Source organism: Rosa rugosa, chromosome 3 (genome assembly GCF_958449725.1).
Source record: "Rosa rugosa chromosome 3, drRosRugo1.1, whole genome shotgun sequence".
Taxonomy (NCBI): domain Eukaryota; kingdom Viridiplantae; phylum Streptophyta; class Magnoliopsida; order Rosales; family Rosaceae; genus Rosa; species Rosa rugosa.
The window spans coordinates 57394744-57412255 of NC_084822.1; the positions used below are offsets into that span (position 1 = coordinate 57394744).

The 17512-nt window shown below is 38.2% G+C and overlaps 3 protein-coding genes across 5 annotated transcripts; 1 reads left to right on the forward strand and 2 right to left on the reverse strand.

Annotated features, from left to right (window-relative positions):
* The first annotated feature begins 1767 nt into the window (after positions 1-1767).
* On the forward strand, positions 1768-7057 carry LOC133740308 (uncharacterized). The gene is made up of 6 exons (XM_062168236.1): positions 1768-2171; positions 2389-2666; positions 2875-2964; positions 3043-3114; positions 3215-3331; positions 5643-7057. The coding sequence occupies exons 1-6, from the start codon at positions 1835-1837 to the stop codon at positions 6813-6815; spliced, it is 2067 nt and encodes a 688-aa protein (XP_062024220.1). The 5' UTR covers positions 1768-1834; the 3' UTR covers positions 6816-7057.
* A 1089-nt stretch (positions 7058-8146) lies between these two features.
* LOC133739697 (NADH dehydrogenase [ubiquinone] iron-sulfur protein 7, mitochondrial) lies at positions 8147-10150 on the reverse strand. Its single transcript, XM_062167486.1, has 2 exons — positions 9661-10150; positions 8147-8795 (listed from the first exon to the last, which is right to left on the reverse strand). The coding sequence occupies exons 1-2, from the start codon at positions 10059-10061 to the stop codon at positions 8561-8563; spliced, it is 636 nt and encodes a 211-aa protein (XP_062023470.1). The 5' UTR covers positions 10062-10150; the 3' UTR covers positions 8147-8560.
* Positions 10151-10961: 811 nt separating this feature from the next.
* On the reverse strand, positions 10962-16770 carry LOC133736867 (serine/threonine protein phosphatase 2A 55 kDa regulatory subunit B beta isoform-like). Of its 3 annotated transcripts, XM_062164468.1 has the most exons (15): positions 16350-16770; positions 15707-15810; positions 15473-15571; positions 15227-15346; positions 14707-14913; positions 14442-14533; positions 14009-14127; positions 13556-13679; positions 13263-13386; positions 12748-12816; positions 12543-12634; positions 12370-12447; positions 12167-12234; positions 11706-11847; positions 10962-11617 (listed from the first exon to the last, which is right to left on the reverse strand). In XM_062164468.1, exons 1-14 carry the CDS (start codon positions 16468-16470, stop codon positions 11711-11713), a joined length of 1554 nt encoding a protein of 517 aa, XP_062020452.1. In that variant the 5' UTR covers positions 16471-16770; the 3' UTR covers positions 10962-11617; positions 11706-11710. The 3 variants fall into 3 exon arrangements, with proteins under 3 accessions (XP_062020452.1, XP_062020453.1, XP_062020451.1); XM_062164469.1 differs by having other exon boundaries at positions 10962-11847; positions 14710-14913; XM_062164467.1 differs by having other exon boundaries at positions 10962-11847; positions 16350-16769.
* Positions 16771-17512: the final 742 nt, after the last annotated feature.

A 17512-nucleotide genomic window follows, 5' to 3' on the forward strand; every position in this document is an offset into this window, starting at 1 on the left:
TGTTCATTGTCCTATAGTAAGCACACTAAAAAACTTAAGTTATATAATCCTGCTACTTATCTGATTGAGTAGATACAATTTTATCCAATTGTTATTTTCATTGGTTAATTTTTTTTTTTGGCATGTCATTGTAAATATAATTATATTTCTTCTTTCATTGCATATAGTCACTATATATATGTTATTGAGAAATGTTTGAAGAAGATTGGAATCAAACAACCCCTCTCCGTCCGAAGCTCTTCTGAGTTTTTTTTTTGTTTTTAAAAATAAAGCTCCGAGTTTTGACCAAGTAAGAAGAGTGAAAAACAGTATATAAAGTCACTATATAGTGAATATATATTCAAACATTCTAGATTACATATATATAGTGACTATATATTCAAATGACTTTTAAGTGATCGATTTTGAACCTTATTTAACTGAAGAAGCAGAGTAGGTCGTGTTTTTTTAAGGAGGGAGAGAACAGGCTAGTTATGAGGAATGAAAGGAAAAAAAAGAAAAGTGCCGGATGCATGGTTTGTTGGAAATTAGATCAAGAATAGGCTTAGTTAATAGTTATAACCTATAACTGGCCAAATTGAATTGATTCAAAAGTACCAAGTTTCATTGTACTAAAACACATTCTATGGTGATCTAGAAGATAAATTTTCAATTTCCCACCTATAATCACTATATAATTATATATAATCACCTCCTAGAATTCAGATTGGTGCATTGCGCCGATGTTGGATCCAAAGCCGTGATGACAAGGGTTAGAGAAGAGTCGAAGATTCATTAATTCTTGCATTAGTTGCATATTTTCAATTTTTATAATTTAATAAAATGAATATAATTTGTCGTGAAATTTTCGGTTTTCACTCTAGCTATGTTTTTTTTTTTTTTTTAGTGAGTCCATAGTTTCACTATGGTGGACTTTTACTAGTTGGCCTGTTGGCGTACAAGTAAAAAAAATCAAGAATCGTATCAAATTAACTGATTAAATTTTACTAATTGGTAAACTAATATGAATTTAGATTGATTGGCTCTAAATTTTATTTATCGACAGATTTAGTTGTCACATGCCAACTAGTAAAAGTCCAAGCGGCCTCCAAATTTTTAAAGATCGATAATTTGCTCAAAAAGAAAAGGAAAAAAAAAAGGAGAAATATCACAAATGATCACTGAGTTATGACCCATTCGACACTTAACTCACTGCATTTTCAACAATATCGCTTAACTCACTCAATTTTACATCTGTCTTTCACTTAACTCACTGTTATTAATTCTACCGTTAAAAATCATTAAAATTGAGGGCATAAATGTCTAAATACTAAAAAAATGCATTTCTAACTTTAAAAATTGAGGGTATATTTTTTTTAAATTATATTTAAATTAAAATAAAATCCTTTTTTATTAAAAATTCCAGAAATTTAAAAAAATTGAAAAAAAAAATCTGATAAATTTAGAATTTTTTTAAAGTTAAAAATGTATTTTTAAGCGTTTTGACAAATATACCCTCAATTTTAACGGCTTCTAACGGTAGAATTAACGGCAGTGAGTTAAGTGAAAGACAGATATAAAAGTGAGTGAGTTAAGTGATATTGTTGAAAATACAGTGAGTTAAGTGTCGAATGAGTCATAACTCAGTGACTATTTGTGATTTTTTGCCAAAAAAAAAATAGAGAGAGAATGTATAAAATTTGGAGGAAAAAAAAAAAGGAAACACGCTTCCCCGTTATATTCCCACGTGCAAACACAAACATGTGGTATAAAAAGCCCACCCCAGCCGTGCCTAGCTTCCCTCACTCGTTCTCTACCTCTCTATTATCCTTCTTCTAGGGTTTGAGCAACGACGATGGCCGACGAAGCACAATACTCCTCCGGGCCCGATTCCGGCAGCAATAAGCGAAAATATGAGGAGCCTACTACCCGCAGGGTCACCGGCTTCTCAGCCCCCATCATCGCCTCCTCATCGCCCGACTCTGTCCCCACGTCCTACAGCAGCGTTCCTCCGCCCGTCGACGACATCCAGCTCGCCAAGCAGCGCGCTCAGGAGATTGCTGCTCGATTGTTCAACAACGCCAGTAGCGGCGTTGCTGCTGGCGGCGGCGGCCTGGAATCTAAGCGCCCTAGAGTTGATAATGGCGGTGGCTTCGATTCCGGTGACAAGGGCTTCAGCTCTATTCCCTCTGGTTCGTCTTTCTATCTCCAATTCTTCTGTTTTTGCTTGCAATTTTTTGGTTAATACTCGATCTGAGCTGCTAGCTTTGTAGTTAGTTGCGGCACACAGTTAGGTTAGTTAAAGGTTCTTTGCTGGATGCTATTTGTGTCTATTCATGTTAATTCTTTCGATACGGTATCAAATACAAGAGTTTTGATTGTAACTTGGTGAATTTGATTCCGATACAGATGCCAAGCCTTACTCAGCTCCATCGTCGATCCCAGTTTCGTATGGGTTCCAAGGAGGGAGCAAAAAGATTGATGTTCCAAATGGCAGGGTTGGTGTTATTATTGGTAAACTGGGTGAGACTATTAAGTATCTTCAGGCTCAGTCTGGAGGAGCCAAGATTCAAGTTACCCGAGATGCAGATGCCGACCTTAATTGCCCAACTAGGGAGGTGGAGATCATGGGAACTCCAGAACAAATTGCAAAAGCTGAGCGTTTGATAAATGAAGTTCTTGCTGAGGTAATATCCTGCAATGCTTTTCAGCAACTAAAGTTTGGAGTAATATGAATGTTGGTATCGATATCTGTAGTAGTTGTGATATATTGGAGATTCTGATCCAGAAATTGGAAATTATCACCAGACAATGCTCTATTTCAAGTTCTAGTTTGTCATCAAAGGTTTTTCAGTCTAATTAAACTTGGTACTTATGAATGTATGTTTATACCAGGCTGAATCAGGCGGTCCTGCCATAGTTTCTCGAAGGTTAACTGGACAAGCTGGAGCTGAAACATTTGTAATGAAAATTCCTAATAACAAGGTAGATGAGTTTTTCTGCATTCATCAACGTTTTGTAGTGATTTGGTTTTTCGACAGTTTGTGACTCTGTACTTTTCAGGTTGGTCTTGTAATTGGTAAACGAGGGGAAACTATTAAAAATATGCAAGCTAGTACTGCTGCTCGTATACAGGTTTGTTTGAATTTTGGCTCAACTTTTCTATATGTTCCTATTTGTGGTGACATTGAATAACTCGAATGGTTTTGTAATTTGAATGTCCTGTTCCATGCAGGTGATTCCTTTGCATCTTCCCCCCGGTGATACCTCATCCGAAAGGACAGTACAGATTGATGGAACTAGTGAACAAATTGAAGCTGCCAAACAGTTGGTGAATGAAGTTATTAGTGAGGTATGTCTAGTTGGTATTTATATGCAAATTTGGGTCCTATGTGCTCTGATTTTTGTGGTAGTCTGAAGAAGCTTAATTAGAATCGTAGATGTCTTTCCTAAAGTAGATGTTATTTCATGCCATAAGTTTTTTTTTTTTTTTTTTCAAAATTCATATATATAATTGGCAACTTGCTTTTGGATTTCCTTTGTCTTTTGATGGTGCATTCATATTTGGTTGCTGTAGTTTCCTTTTTTTCTTTTTCTTATTTTCTATGTATCTTTTATACTATGCGTGGAATGTGTATCCATTAATTGGATTTCTTATGATGTGATTTCTTTTTCAAACATAGAAAATCTTGTATGTCATAGTCTAGCAGAGTTTTCTGCTCCCATGTGCTTTCACTGTTTTGAATATTGAAAGCTGTAGTTATTATTTCCACTCGAGCTACAGTTCTCCTGTTGCTTTGTTGATGGACAACATTATGTTGAATTCCTTTTGGAGTCGAGTGTTTTGTGGTTATGAAGGAACGGACAAGTTCATAGCCCTAAAGGCCTCTGCGTGTGATCCAGAAGTTCTGTTTTTTGCCAATTTTGTTGCACAGTGTATCTGGCCGAGAGTTCTAGTCTAACGTGTTAACACCAGAAGGAGCGGGCTGCATTATTGAATCATATACTGGTTTTTAGTTTCAGTTGAGGAACTTATCGGCATGGTAATCACTGCCGGAAACCTATTTGGATCTTATCTGGATGAAGCTCTAAATATATATGCAGAAACTGCAGGGTCTTTTGCATTGTCATTCGAATAGATATGTTATATATCTGCAATTAGTTTTTATGGATGCAGATAGTGGTTAACTTGACTTTAAGACCTGGACAGTGTTTAGTACTAGCAGTTCGAACTATCATAAGCTATTGCTCATTGAAAATTTAGCCTGTGGGGGGAGGTGTTCTATATGGGTCCTATGGGTCCTAGGTTATTCAGTCATATCGAGTTCCTCAATTCCAGTGATGTTAAACATAGAATTGTTGGTTGTTCAGTGAGCAGATATTATTGGGATAGCAGCTTGTTCTACCATCAAATATGCTTATTACTCTTGTACCATATGACTGATATTCTTATTGGGACTATTGTAGGGTTAGATTGTATTGGACCATTGGTGACACCAACATGGAATCCTTATGTTGGTGTTCCCTCAGCATCACTCTGGTATGGTTCTAAATCCCATTTTCTGGTATTTAGTAATGATAATGCGGAGAGAAGCTTTCTGTTGATAGTATTGAAGGCTAATAACTATAGAAACATTTGAGTCATTGTGTTATAATTACGTACACAAATTCTGTATTAATTCAATGAGACTGTGTTACTGTAGTTCTCTATTGAATACTTAGATTTTAGTGCAATGCTTCACTTATGTTGAAGCTTGTATCAATTATTTGGATTTTTTTAATATTATTTTGAAGTGATTCTACTGTTTCTGTGTACTGGCTTTAAAAGCTCTACATTTGATTGTTGCAAAACTCTTTGGACTACTTTTTTCTTTTGAAATTGTTCAGTTGTGATTATATTCAATTGACTTCACTGCTGGCTCTAATTTATGAGGATTTCGTTACTCTTTTTTCTCTCGTTTTCTTTTCTAATAGTTGGTTTTTAACCTTATGTCAGGGTTTTCTAGATCTACTAAAGTATACATATTATGTTCCCTTCGTATTGACTTAGTTCACTGTTTCTTAGTGATTTAGGGTATAATACATTGCCAGGGCTGTTACGTTGTAAAAACTCTTAGGTTCTGTATGTTTATCCTGCTTTTTAAAAAGCTTCTGTAGTATTGTGTTCTGTACCCTTTTGCTTCAATATAGTGTGGGCTTCTTCTGGAGAAACTCAATTAATACAATCACCAGTACGGAATGTAGGTATCTACAGCATCAGTAAGCTAATTTCTTGTATGCACTTTGCACGTTGCCTATGAAATTAGGGTCTGTATGCTTGTTTGTTTTTGTGAAAACTTCTATAGTATTGTGTTTTTCTGTACCCATTCGCTTCAAATAGGGAGAGGGTGCTTCTGCTGGAGTAACTCAATTAATACAACCATCAGTACGGTATGTAGGCGTTTACACCTCTTCCTAATGCAATGTGAAACCTGTTAATCACTGTATGGATATATTTGCTTTTTTCTGTTTTTACTTTTTATGTGTTCTATTCATTCTTAGAAATTTTCTGTATTATTCTTTCCAATGTTTGCTCCTGTTCGTCCTTTGCTTTTTTGTATTCCTCCATATCCAGCATCATGGAAAGTTCGCCATGGTTATTTGTGAGATTAATTTTCTTGCAGAACCGTGTTAGAAATCCAGCAATGGCTGGAGGATATTCACAGCAGGGTTATCAAGCACGTCCTCCCACTGGCTGGGCTCCTAGTGGTCCTCCAATGCAACAACCAGGTTATGGATATGGACAGTCCGGAGCATATTCTGGCACAACACCTCAGTATAATGCATCTCAGCCTTCTTATCCCGGTTATCCTCCTCAACCGGCATCTGGTGGATATCCCACCAATTGGGATCAGTCAGCTGTTGCACCAACTCAGCAGACCTCCCAGGCAGGTGGTTATGATTACTATTCCCAACAACCCTCACACCAACAGCAAAACCCTGGTGGTCCTGCTGCACCAGCGGATAATGCTAGTTACAATTATGGCCAGCCGCCTATTTCAGGCTATAATCAGCAAGGACAAGGTTATCCTCAAGATGGCTATGGTGGATATCAGGCACCACCTCAATCTGGGTATGGCCAGCCACCTGCATACGATCAACATGGTTATCCTGCAGCCAACTATGGTAATGTGAGCAACCCAGCTCCAGATACCCATACTTCCTCTTATGGATCTCAGGGGGAATCAGCCCAAGCACCTCCTGTGCAGCCTGCTCCAGGGGGCCAGCAAGCATACAGTGCCACTCAACAGCCTAGCCCGAACCCCGCAAGTTATCCGCCCCAAGTGTCTACTCAGCCAGGTTATGGAATGCCCCCAACTTCTCAAACTGGTTATGGGACTCAACCACCTGCTCAATCTGCATATGGACCTGGATATGGAGCACCTCAAGCGCAAAAGCCTCCTGCTCAGTCACCCACTACTCCTGGAGGATATGGTCAACCACCAGCTGTGCATCCAGGCTATCCCCATTCTCAGCCTCCACCTTCTGGATATGCTCAGCCTGATTCTGGTGCACGTGCTCCACCATCCAGTTATGGTTCTACAGCGGCTCAGGCAGGCTATGGTCCCCCATCTTATGGTGCACCGCCATCTGGTCAGCCAGGTTATGGGCAGGTGCCACCCTACAATACATCTTATGGTGCTGCAGGATACACACAGCCTCCTCCTGCATATTCTGCTGAAGGAGCGAATGGAAACACTCGAGGTGCATATGATGGTGCTGGTGCTGGTGCTGGTGCTCCTGCTTCACAGACTGCTCAGCAAAGTGGAGTCGCCAAAACTTCCCCACAGAGTTGATAGTGAGTTTTAACATTTGGTTGTGTTTTATTGTATTTCTGTAGTAAAGGCTAGTTAGGTTAGTGTTTTATGGGACTCTGTATTTGGGTTTGTACGGTTACGACAATTTGTTATGGTTAAGATCTTGTAAGTTTTTGTTTTCTGGTTTGCTGTGCTTTTTATTTCCCCTGAATCATCTCTCTTTCGATTGGAATAATTTGATTTATGGCAGATATGGACATGAAGTGTTGCCGGTTGTGTTTTTTGGTGTTTTTGTTTATTGTATTTATATGTTGGATGAGATTGTTGTTGGGATATCGTAACGCATCTCTCGTCATTGTTTCGTTGCATGTATACAATTATAAATTTTGAATCCAATGAATACTCTCACCCACTGCATGTATATGTAAATGAAGCAATGAATATTTAGAATAGAATTGCATGGTTGTGCACTTAAACAACCGTGCTTTTTATGTTCACAAATCGTCTTATTAAGTCTACCCTGAATCATATAATCCTATTTAGGGTATCTACAAAAAACGGGCAAGAGTCTTCCATCTCCTAGTCAAATTCTCTTCTATCATTCATCTCTGTAACAAAGCTCTTCTCCCCCATTCTCTTTCACACCAAAAGTTCTCTCATTCCTTCTGGCCTGAATGTACTACTTTCGGAGTTTCGGGGCTGAACTGCTTCAACAATTCATGGCTACTTGTGAACAGGCAAGGGTGGTATAAAAGTTCAGTCATGGTAAATTCTTCTTAACCCTGTAATTGATATATTTTTATACTAAGGGGTTATAGAATGGCTACTTGTTTGTGGATTTGCACAGTTGAATAGCATACAATATAGTTTTTCAAGTAAAAGAAACGCCGTAAACCGACAGCTTTTCACATTAGCATTGCTTCCAATGGTCATCTCAAAGTTCAGACAGTTAAGAACAGGACACTCATTTATCAAACATCTAAAAGGAGTTTCAATTAACGGCCACTAATACATACTAACTATACTCCACCGGTTCAAAATTCAACCTAGCTCATTCTTCATTGGTTCTACCCTCCTTTTTACTCCTAAAGTAAACTCTATAACTCCTAACGCTAGTCTCCTGCACCATTGATGCCATCTTCATCCAATTGCTTCTGACATTTGAGAGTTCAATCACAATGTTTCATACTCAGTTCGTTCGCAAAATCTGCTATTTATTATAAGATTAAAGAAAGCGAGCATAAATTTGTTTGAGTGCTGGCCTTTTAGGACATAGTGGGTCAAAGAATAAGGTGATACAGACTGATTAGAGCGTGACAGACTTAAACACAGTTTTAAGCAGCAAAAGTTACTGCTTGCACCCGTACATATACAATGCAACATTATCTTTAGAGATAAACTGAAAATAAGAGTCTGGAAGACAAAACAATACACGGCAACTTAAAATTGGAACCGCTTACAAAATCCACGATTCTTGATCCCAGGTTAAGCAAAAACTAAAAGCAGCTTTCAAAAATCAAAGTAGATGAACAATGGCAGATAGCTCAAGCAACAAGGTTTAGAAACAGAAATAAGTTTTTACAGAATCTGCGGCTACTATTATTGCTCCAAAGCAACAGAACAAAAGGGCAAAGTACAACAAAGGATATCCTGAGATCTGAACTTATAACATGCCAATGCAATGTCACCCTTTACATGGTGCTTAGCCAGGGCAAGCCACCCCAGATTGACTTTTTATTTGATAGGATATAACCAAAGCTGCCCAACACGCAAGATGAACGCCCTCACTTGGTCCACCAAAGGAGGAAATCTTTGCGCCGGTTGATCTTCTTCTGCAACTGGAGAAGGCCATAGAGTAAGGCCTCAGCAGTGGGAGGACAGCCTGGAACATAGATATCAACAGGGACAATCCTGTCACAACCCCTAACAACGGAATACGAGTAATGGTAGTAACCACCCCCATTTGCACAGCTACCCATAGAGATGACCCATCTAGGCTCAGGCATTTGGTCATAAACCCTGCAAGGAAGTTTCAGTATGAAGATCAAAACCCTATTCCCTTGTTTACTTGTGCATAACATAAAGACTGAACATGTGAAGAGCCAGAGATTGGAGCAAGTTCTAATTTCAAAATGTAAGGAAGCATCAAGAATAAAATCACAAGGAACAAAATGTAGGCAAGTACTCATCAAAAGGCAGGCATGTGCAAGGCAAGGCCGAAGGTAGATATTTAACATAACAAGAGATAACCTGAATTTGTTACCCTTCTGTAGTTTATTTAACACAAAGCTTAGAAAGGTCAAGGGCTTCTAAGTCCCAAATCTTTGAAACAGATGTGAAAATATTAAAATACCTCCTCCAGGCAGGCATCGAAACAAGCTTGAGTTTGCAATCATGTACTAATATTAACTACAGCCAACACCCCATGGTGCACTATCAGCATTTTTTGCACTTGGCAGATCAGGGGTCGACAAGTGTTTTCCCTTTGTGGGATTCACAAAACCCTATGAAACCAGTATTGTTTAGTCAAATTGAGTTGAACTTATACAAGCACCATTACCATTACAAGGCAGGAATACAAGTAAGCTACACAGCTAGCATTCAACATAATAATCTAATATGAAGGAGAAGCTGAATAAGAGCTTCCCAATATCAAGGAAAGTATAGACTTCAACTATCATCAAAACGCAGGCCTGAAAATCTAGCTAGTCTTTGTCATCCAAAACAAAAACCAAATCGAAGTAGGTCTCTGTAAGTGGTTAATTGGATTCGAAAACCAGAGGCAATCATCAAACTGAGCTCAACCTAGACAAAATCCAATTTTCCAAATCACACACACAAGAATTGGAGCAAATAGGAATGAGGGAGGGAGGAGAAGACTTACTTGCGGAGAGCGGGGGCCATCTTATTGGTGAGAGTACCAGCGACGATCATGCAATCGGACTGGCGTGGGCTGGGCCGGAAAATGATTCCGAAGCGGTCCAAATCGTAGCGCGCAGCTCCGGTGTGCATCATCTCGACGGCGCAGCAGGCGAGGCCGAAGGTCATGGGCCAGATGGAGCCGCGCCGGGCCCAGTTCATCAGATCGTCGACCTTGGAGATCACGAACTCCGCCGCCTTGGAGAGGCCGGCCGGCGACGACGTGGCCGGCGGAGGAGGGCGGTCATAGGTGGCCGGAGAGGAGGTGGCGGAGGAGTAGAGAGAAGGGGTGGTGGTGTGGAGGGAGAGGGCACGCTGGGCGCCGAGCTGGAGAGGCACGCGCGGGACTCGAGTCAGCAGAGCCATGGCTGAGAGCCTAAGACAGAGAGAAGAAGAAGCAGGAGAGGTTTTGAGGGAGAAAAGCTCTAATGGCCCGAGTGGCTCTTTTCTCTAATTCTGCATCCGCTGGGTAAAATGGCAATTGTAGGATTTAGGAATAAGTGAGAGTTACCGGTTTACTTGGTTTTCCTATCTATCTATTTTTATAATTAGAGATTTTCTTTTTTTATTTTGATCCTCTGAAAATAGAATTCAAACTTGAAATTTCATCTGCTCAATCTAGTACGTAGGTTGAATTCTGTTAATCAATTCAATTGTCCTAAATGCATATGTGAGATTGATGAATCGATACTACTGATTTAAAGTACCAAATCGATGATATTTAGATATTAGTCTAATTGTTTAGATCATTGATAATCGAAAATAATTTTGAATTATTTACTTTATTATTAATCTCATATAGGATTTTTTTTTTTTTTTTTGGCAAACTAAATCTCATATAGGATTGGCACCTTCAGAGACCAACTACAATAGAAATTACTTCTTATGATCTCTTACTCTTTTACAATTGCTCTTTTACATAAGGAATGTGGCAAAATTAGGACCATCAGAAGAAAGTTCATTGCCATCGCCACAACCCGTAGCGCAATAAAAGCTTTTTATTTCATCTAGGGGCAGGTAGGTGTCCAATCATGTCTTAGGAAGCACGCAATTCGTAGTTTTGAGACCATCTACACCACTCATATCTTGAAATCATTTCCTAACCGACTAAGAAAACTACACCAAAGATCAGTTTAATTCGTGGATTCCAGCGTATTTACTAAATAGTACTTCATAAAATAGTAAGGGGAAAAAATTGTTACAGTTCCTAGCCACAAGGGGAGCACTATTTTCAGCACAATCTACATAAGCCAAAGAAGAACCTAATTCAACAAAAGTAGTAGTCTAATAGTTTAGTACTACATGCTTCAATATTATATGACCTCCTTTTTATGGAGATGATCAGTTGAGTACAGCAGAAACATAACCTAAACAATAAACACCAGAAAACCAGAAGAATTGAGACCCACAAAATTGTGGTTCCAAGTGAAACTGTTAAAAGAATGTCTTGCATGGGGGCCTTCAATCCAAAGGTACGAATACTTGCTAAAGATCTTAGAAAATCAGCAGATTCCGAAAGGGGAAAGAATGGTTAGAAGAAAAAACATCGGGGATGAATTTCACAAGCCTTTTTAACTCTAATTCAAATATTACAAGGTTGGAGGCCCAGGTATCAATGAGAATTGATGCAACACAACTGTCTCAGCTTCAGGATAGGACCTGACTGCTTTCCACTGTAGCAGCAATAACAACCCAGTTCTCTTTCACAGTAGGCAGATGAGCTAATATCACATCTCTTCCACTAATGGTACATAATTTGGACAAACCATCCGCTTTATGATATAGCATAAACAGCAATGTCCCACCTGAATTTGAGACTAATTTCTTCTTGAAAAAATTTGTATCAGCAGAAAGGTTTCCTGATGTCGCACAGTTAGGTAATGGTTTGCAGAGGTTATAAGGATGCAGCTTCACATCGCTAGCTGGGAAAGAAGGCAAAGCAGCCTTTGTCAACCTTTGTCAATAGCAATCAGAAGAGCCTTGCTTGCCAATAAGTACAACTTCCCACACCATTTTTACGCATAATACATGTAAAGGCTATTTGAAGCAGCACATGCAAGTGAATTCTCAGTAGGATGCCATGCAAGATGTAGCAACTTTGTCGTGAAATCAAAACCATTTCCATTTGTATCAGCTCCAGAATTATCCGCACCTTCAATAATTTAAAGGAAAAGATACACTGGTTAGTCAAATGGACAATGAAATATTGATACAAATTATATGCTGACTTACTTGAGTAATCACACCATTGAAAGAAGCAAACATCATCAAATCAAACTAACTAGGGAATAACTCAATAAAGCAGTATCAAATCAAACCTAACTTATTCAAACGTAAGATTCTCTGCCTAGAAAAGAGAAGTTTATCTAAGACTGAGTTGAAACAAAATGATGTGGTCTTTAAACTCAACCACTCAAATATTTCAGATTTTCAACTACATATACAAAAATCACATGTAAGCAAACACATACCACGCCTCAGAACACGAGGAAGATTACCCAAAGATCTAGCAGGCCTTGATGGTGTTTGGACTTGTCTCCTAGAATTCCAAGAGAAATAATTAAGCATCAGTTAATAGAAATAATAGCAAACAAGATAGTCTGTTAGACTCATAATGATGCAGTTATAAGATTGCACGCCTATGAAGTAATAATATATACACTTTTAAATATACCTCATGGGGTTTTTGCTGGCCTCCAATGTCGTTGCTTCTGTGCTCCCTTCAGAACAACCAAACACTCGAAACAGATTGCTGGAATCACAAAAATATGATTATTCACAAGTTCAGCCATACACAATATAGGTCAGAGATTGAATATATTAGCAAGGAAGTATGCATATACTAACCTGTAAGAACCTGTTGCCACTCGAACTCCATCTCCACTTAGACAGCACTCAAATTTATCGAAGATAGAATCGTTTTCATACAAATCACACAGCTGAGAAAGGTAACATACTAAAATAAATTGCATGTCATGTTATTATACTTAAATTGAAATATCTTTGTTTAAAGTCATCTAAATTAAGTAGGCTTTTTGAAAGAATACATCACCTTAGGTCTTAGATATTCATGAACCTGGAAACTCGCAACTGGGCCAGAATCCATATTGATGTCCCACAGCTGAGACCCCGGAAAAAGAACAAAACAATAAAAAGTGAGAGAGCAGAACTAGTCAGGGATGGGGTAAAGAATAAGAAAACATGAAGCCGAAAAACAGGGCAAGCACAATATTGATATTCAAAACTACACATCAGCCGATCAGCGTAAACCATTCCTAGCATTGGCACCCACTTACGTGCTTGCCAATTATTTTTTTTTAAGGTTAATATTAGCATTTGAGAAAATTGAAAAAAAAGAATGAAGAGCAGTTACAAGAAGGTTGTCGTCCCTTCTTGTGTTTGTTGGAAAAAAAAACACGCACACACAAAAGTTCTAATTTGGGAGGGGCAAAGAGAGTTATAAAACAGTTCTTCAAGCATTGGTAGTTTTTGTTCCTAGAATGAGGATATCTGAAACTTAACATATCAAATTAAGAACCAAACTTCTTAAAGAGGTATGGAAATAACCTTAAGAGTCATGTAATCACGGCTAAGTATATGTCTTCCATTCTTAGCAAACTTAATATCTGAAATTGAGGCTATTATCTCAGTGAAAAAAGATCTTGAACCGGGTGCTTCTTGTTCTTCAAACCTGTTCCATTATGAAGCATAATTAGAACAGAAAGTAATAATAATAATAATAAAAATCAGGAAGTAACGCTAATTGGTAAAGAATGTCATGCTAAATTATCTTTGATAGGTGCAAAATTAAAAGGAATAACTAACAAGAGCGGAAGCGAGAAAAAGGAATGATAACTCACAATTTGCTATGATTGTCACATAAAGCTGACTGCCGCAGATCAATAAGACGAATTGAGCCTTTTGAGCTACTGTATGCCAATGTGTTACAGTGAGTAGGGTGGAATTCTGCTGAAGTTATCACCTCTGCACAGATTTAACACATGTAGATCAATGAGAAAGGTAACAAGCAAGCAAAAGAGAAACATCAGAACTAAGGCTTCGTTTGAGAATTACTTTATTAAAATCTTCAAGCATTATAAGTAAGCAGAAACAATAAGACAGCATGTTTCCTGAGTGGAAAACTGTCCAGGATATGACAGAATGAAAGACCAGGTTTCATGTAAGCTAACCCAATTCTGGACAAGGATCCACTTATTCCTTGTTATGAAAATCTTTACAGAAGCCAAAAATAATAAATAAAACAAGTGAATCAGAAAAGCAAGAAATTCTGATCGTAGTGCTAGGGGTTCTACCAGTTAGATCCTCCATGTTTGTAGGTTTCACATCAACAATATTGAAACTTTGACTGCTAATCTCTAAGTTCCATAGATTAATTCGCAGGTCATCGGCTGATATAAAAGTTTCGCCATCACTACAAGACAAAAGAGAAAGATATGTTAGTGGATAGCATATAGACCGTGCAAGAATAGCCAGGAAACAATACCAAAGTGTATATAAGAAATAAATAAGACTCAAAAACAGTGAATAAATCTTTTTTCCTTTTCTTTTTCTTTTGTTTTGTTGGGGGAATGGGGAAGGTCAACAAGTATAGTGTTCTCCTCCATGATCAAGAAACTAAAATTAGTGCAACTTCAAGTACAAGCATCAAGACAGTGAATATACAAAATTGCTTCAAAATTAAAGGAAGAGGTGGAGGCATACAATTCAAAACTAAAAAGAACGTACCTATTATTTGAAATGGAATTAATATGATAGTCATGAGCATGGGCATAGACTCTTCGACATCTAGCCAGAAGACTTGTCTCAGGACTGGTCACCTGAATGCAACAAATTTTTTAACTGTTAGAGCTGAACAATAGTAAATCCTTTCGCAAGACATTAACAATTGCAAGTGCTGATTGTTTAAGCAAAAAAAGAGAGTTAAACATTATATTTCTTTGTACTAAAACCATATGCTTTCAGAAAATAAACATATAAGGTTGAGTACAACTACCACAGGCATTCGCAGGGATGGGAAACCCCCAGATGGAATTGAACTATCATTGCTTGGAAAGCTGATGGGTTTATCTTTACATACTCCATTTGCAAGATATGGTTTGGAAATTTCTGGCATACTGTCAACAACTGGACCATTCCCTGAAGATTTAGACTGATCCACATTTATCTCAGATAATTTCTTTACCCTCTTTTCTTGGACCTGCTCAGCATTGGAGTATGATTAGAAAGTTTCTTCCATTATGAGAACAATTCAAAAAGAATTACACTTCAATGTTGTACCACCTAGATGAAGATATGAAAAATATTTCACTACACTCTGCGCGCGCGAGCACATACACAGAGTTCAGGAAGAGAATGAGGTATAGAAGTGCAATGGTAGGAGCCATTGTCATCTTTCGTTCTCAACAAGCTATAAATTGAGAAGGCAATGCAACTAAAGCCCTTAAAAGTAACTGAAGGAATATGTGGAAGAAAATCATCAAAACGTTGCATGTGGAAACGGTCTTTGCTACCTTCCAGAATTTGATGGTTTTGTCATTAGTCGAGAGAAGAAACAGTGCACCATTAGCTGTCTGACACCATCGAATCTTGTTGATTTTTTCCTCGATTTCCAAGCTCTTCAGATAATCAAACTGAATTTCAAGAAGACCAAGAAAATACAAAGTTAAGTAAAATTCAGAAGCCGGCAAAGATGAAATCTTCACAAGTTAATTTTAAAATGTTCAGAAATCACAAGCAAAGCACAAAGAAAGTGATACCTCGGGTTCATGACTCTGGAACTCAGTTTTATATCGAAACTCAGGATGCTTGCTCATGGAATAATCCATTCTTTCCAGATCTTTCCGATGTGCACCATTCTATATTCCAAAGTTCATACCATGGAAGAAGAAGTAAATCAAAACAGTGTAGCAAAAGAAGAAACAGTTGCAAATGAATATAAAGAAAGCACTCATCCACCCCCATTCCCTTAAAAATGGAGCCAACTAACTTACCTCCTTGGCATCAGTTCTTTCAAATAACACCACCCTCCCTCCACGATCTCCAGTGGCAAGGTGGTCCCCAGTTCTATCGAATTCTATAGCAGATATTATATCAACTGCAAAACCAGTCAAGAGTTTAACCAAAGTAAGTGCTTTTGTATGTGTAGTTTAAGCAAACCACACTTCCCTCAAACGCCTAAACTCTCTTTTCCTAAAACTCAAAACCTATCCATTCAGGTGCAACCATTGCTTCAAAAAGATGCATTTCCGTTTACTTTATCACGAATCTAGGTCCTTTACAACTAAAATACTCACTGTACTTATCAATCAAATGCACCACACACAAATAGATAACTTCAAATGTTCATCGAAGATTAGCCACAGAGCAAACAGCCATTAACTAAACCATATACATGATAAACCCTGCAGACTACAGCTCAAGTGCTTCCGTCTATAATCAAACTAGCTAAACCTCACTTTAATCCATCTTAATTTCATTCGAGTATTACAATTGACATGAATACCTCGCCTAAAATCAAATTAAAACTAATCATCCAACAAATGAAAATCTCAACGAGTATCAATGAGAATGAGAATGACAAGCAACAGTGAAATCCCTAACTCCTACCGAAAACGAAAGAATCGAGAAGAGTACCTTCCTGAACTTCCTCGCCGGCGGTCCGTTCTCCGAAAACCTGAGAAAACTTCCAGTCAAGCGGCGCCGTCGCCGCTCCAGACGTCGCCGGAGCCGCGAGCCCCTCTCCGCCGCCGTTCATTTCTTATAATCGCGAGAAAAATTTGCCGAATCGTGAAAAAAAAGGAGCAGAAATCAGAAATCTATCATGCGCGTCGATCTGAAAAAACCAAAAGCGTGAATCTCACGGTGGGATTTAGGGAACAATCTTCATCGAGAAAAATCAAATGCAGCCTCTTCCTCCTTCTTCTTCCATTCCAAGCCTGACGCGTACGGATTGGAATTTCCACTCTCTCTCTCTCTACTTCTCTCGCTTTCTCTCTCTCTCTCTCTCTGTCTCTGATCTCTTCCTTTTTCGCCTTTTTTTTTTTTTTTTTTTTTTGGGTTGCTGAAAATAGAGGGGACGTAGCTTTTTAGCTCGTTTTGTCGTGAACATCTAAATTATTATGCCCCGAGTCGCTATTATTAATTTTTTTACTTTTTTTAATTGAATAGTAATCCTGAAAAAAAATAATAATAATTATAGGGGAGAAAAGGTGGTGCTGATATGTTAGAATTTTAGATGTGATAACTACTGAAAGTGACGTGAAATATATGATAATATTATAATAAGATGCGTTTTGTATAATTTTCGTGCTCTCACTCGGCTTTATGGATGTGGTCGAGTGCGTTACGGCGTAGATTACAATGCACTGGTTTCCTTGATCCGACGGTGGTGGTGGGGCGATGTTGATAGAATCAACGGTGGTAGGAGGAGCAGGCTACGCATGTGGGTTGAAGTTTGTTAGTCGCACTGTTTCTGAAGGAGAAGTTTATGTGTCACACTGTTTCTTAAGATGTTTGTGTTTGTGTTTCAGACCAAAAAATGGTGTTGTGCTTGTGGTGCTGACCCTTTTTTTTTTTTTTGACTTTGCATCCTCATTTTTGTTCTTTTTTAATAATTAAAGCCATTTTTATATGTTCGTCATAAACAAAAAAAAGACTTTAACTCATGATTATGAACCTAGATGCAGATTTTTTTTAGCTCTCAGACTACTGATATCATTCCTCTTTGTGATGTTTCTCTTTTTTAAGCTGATTCATTAGGCTTTTATGAGGTAAGATTAGTTGTGATTTAAGTTACT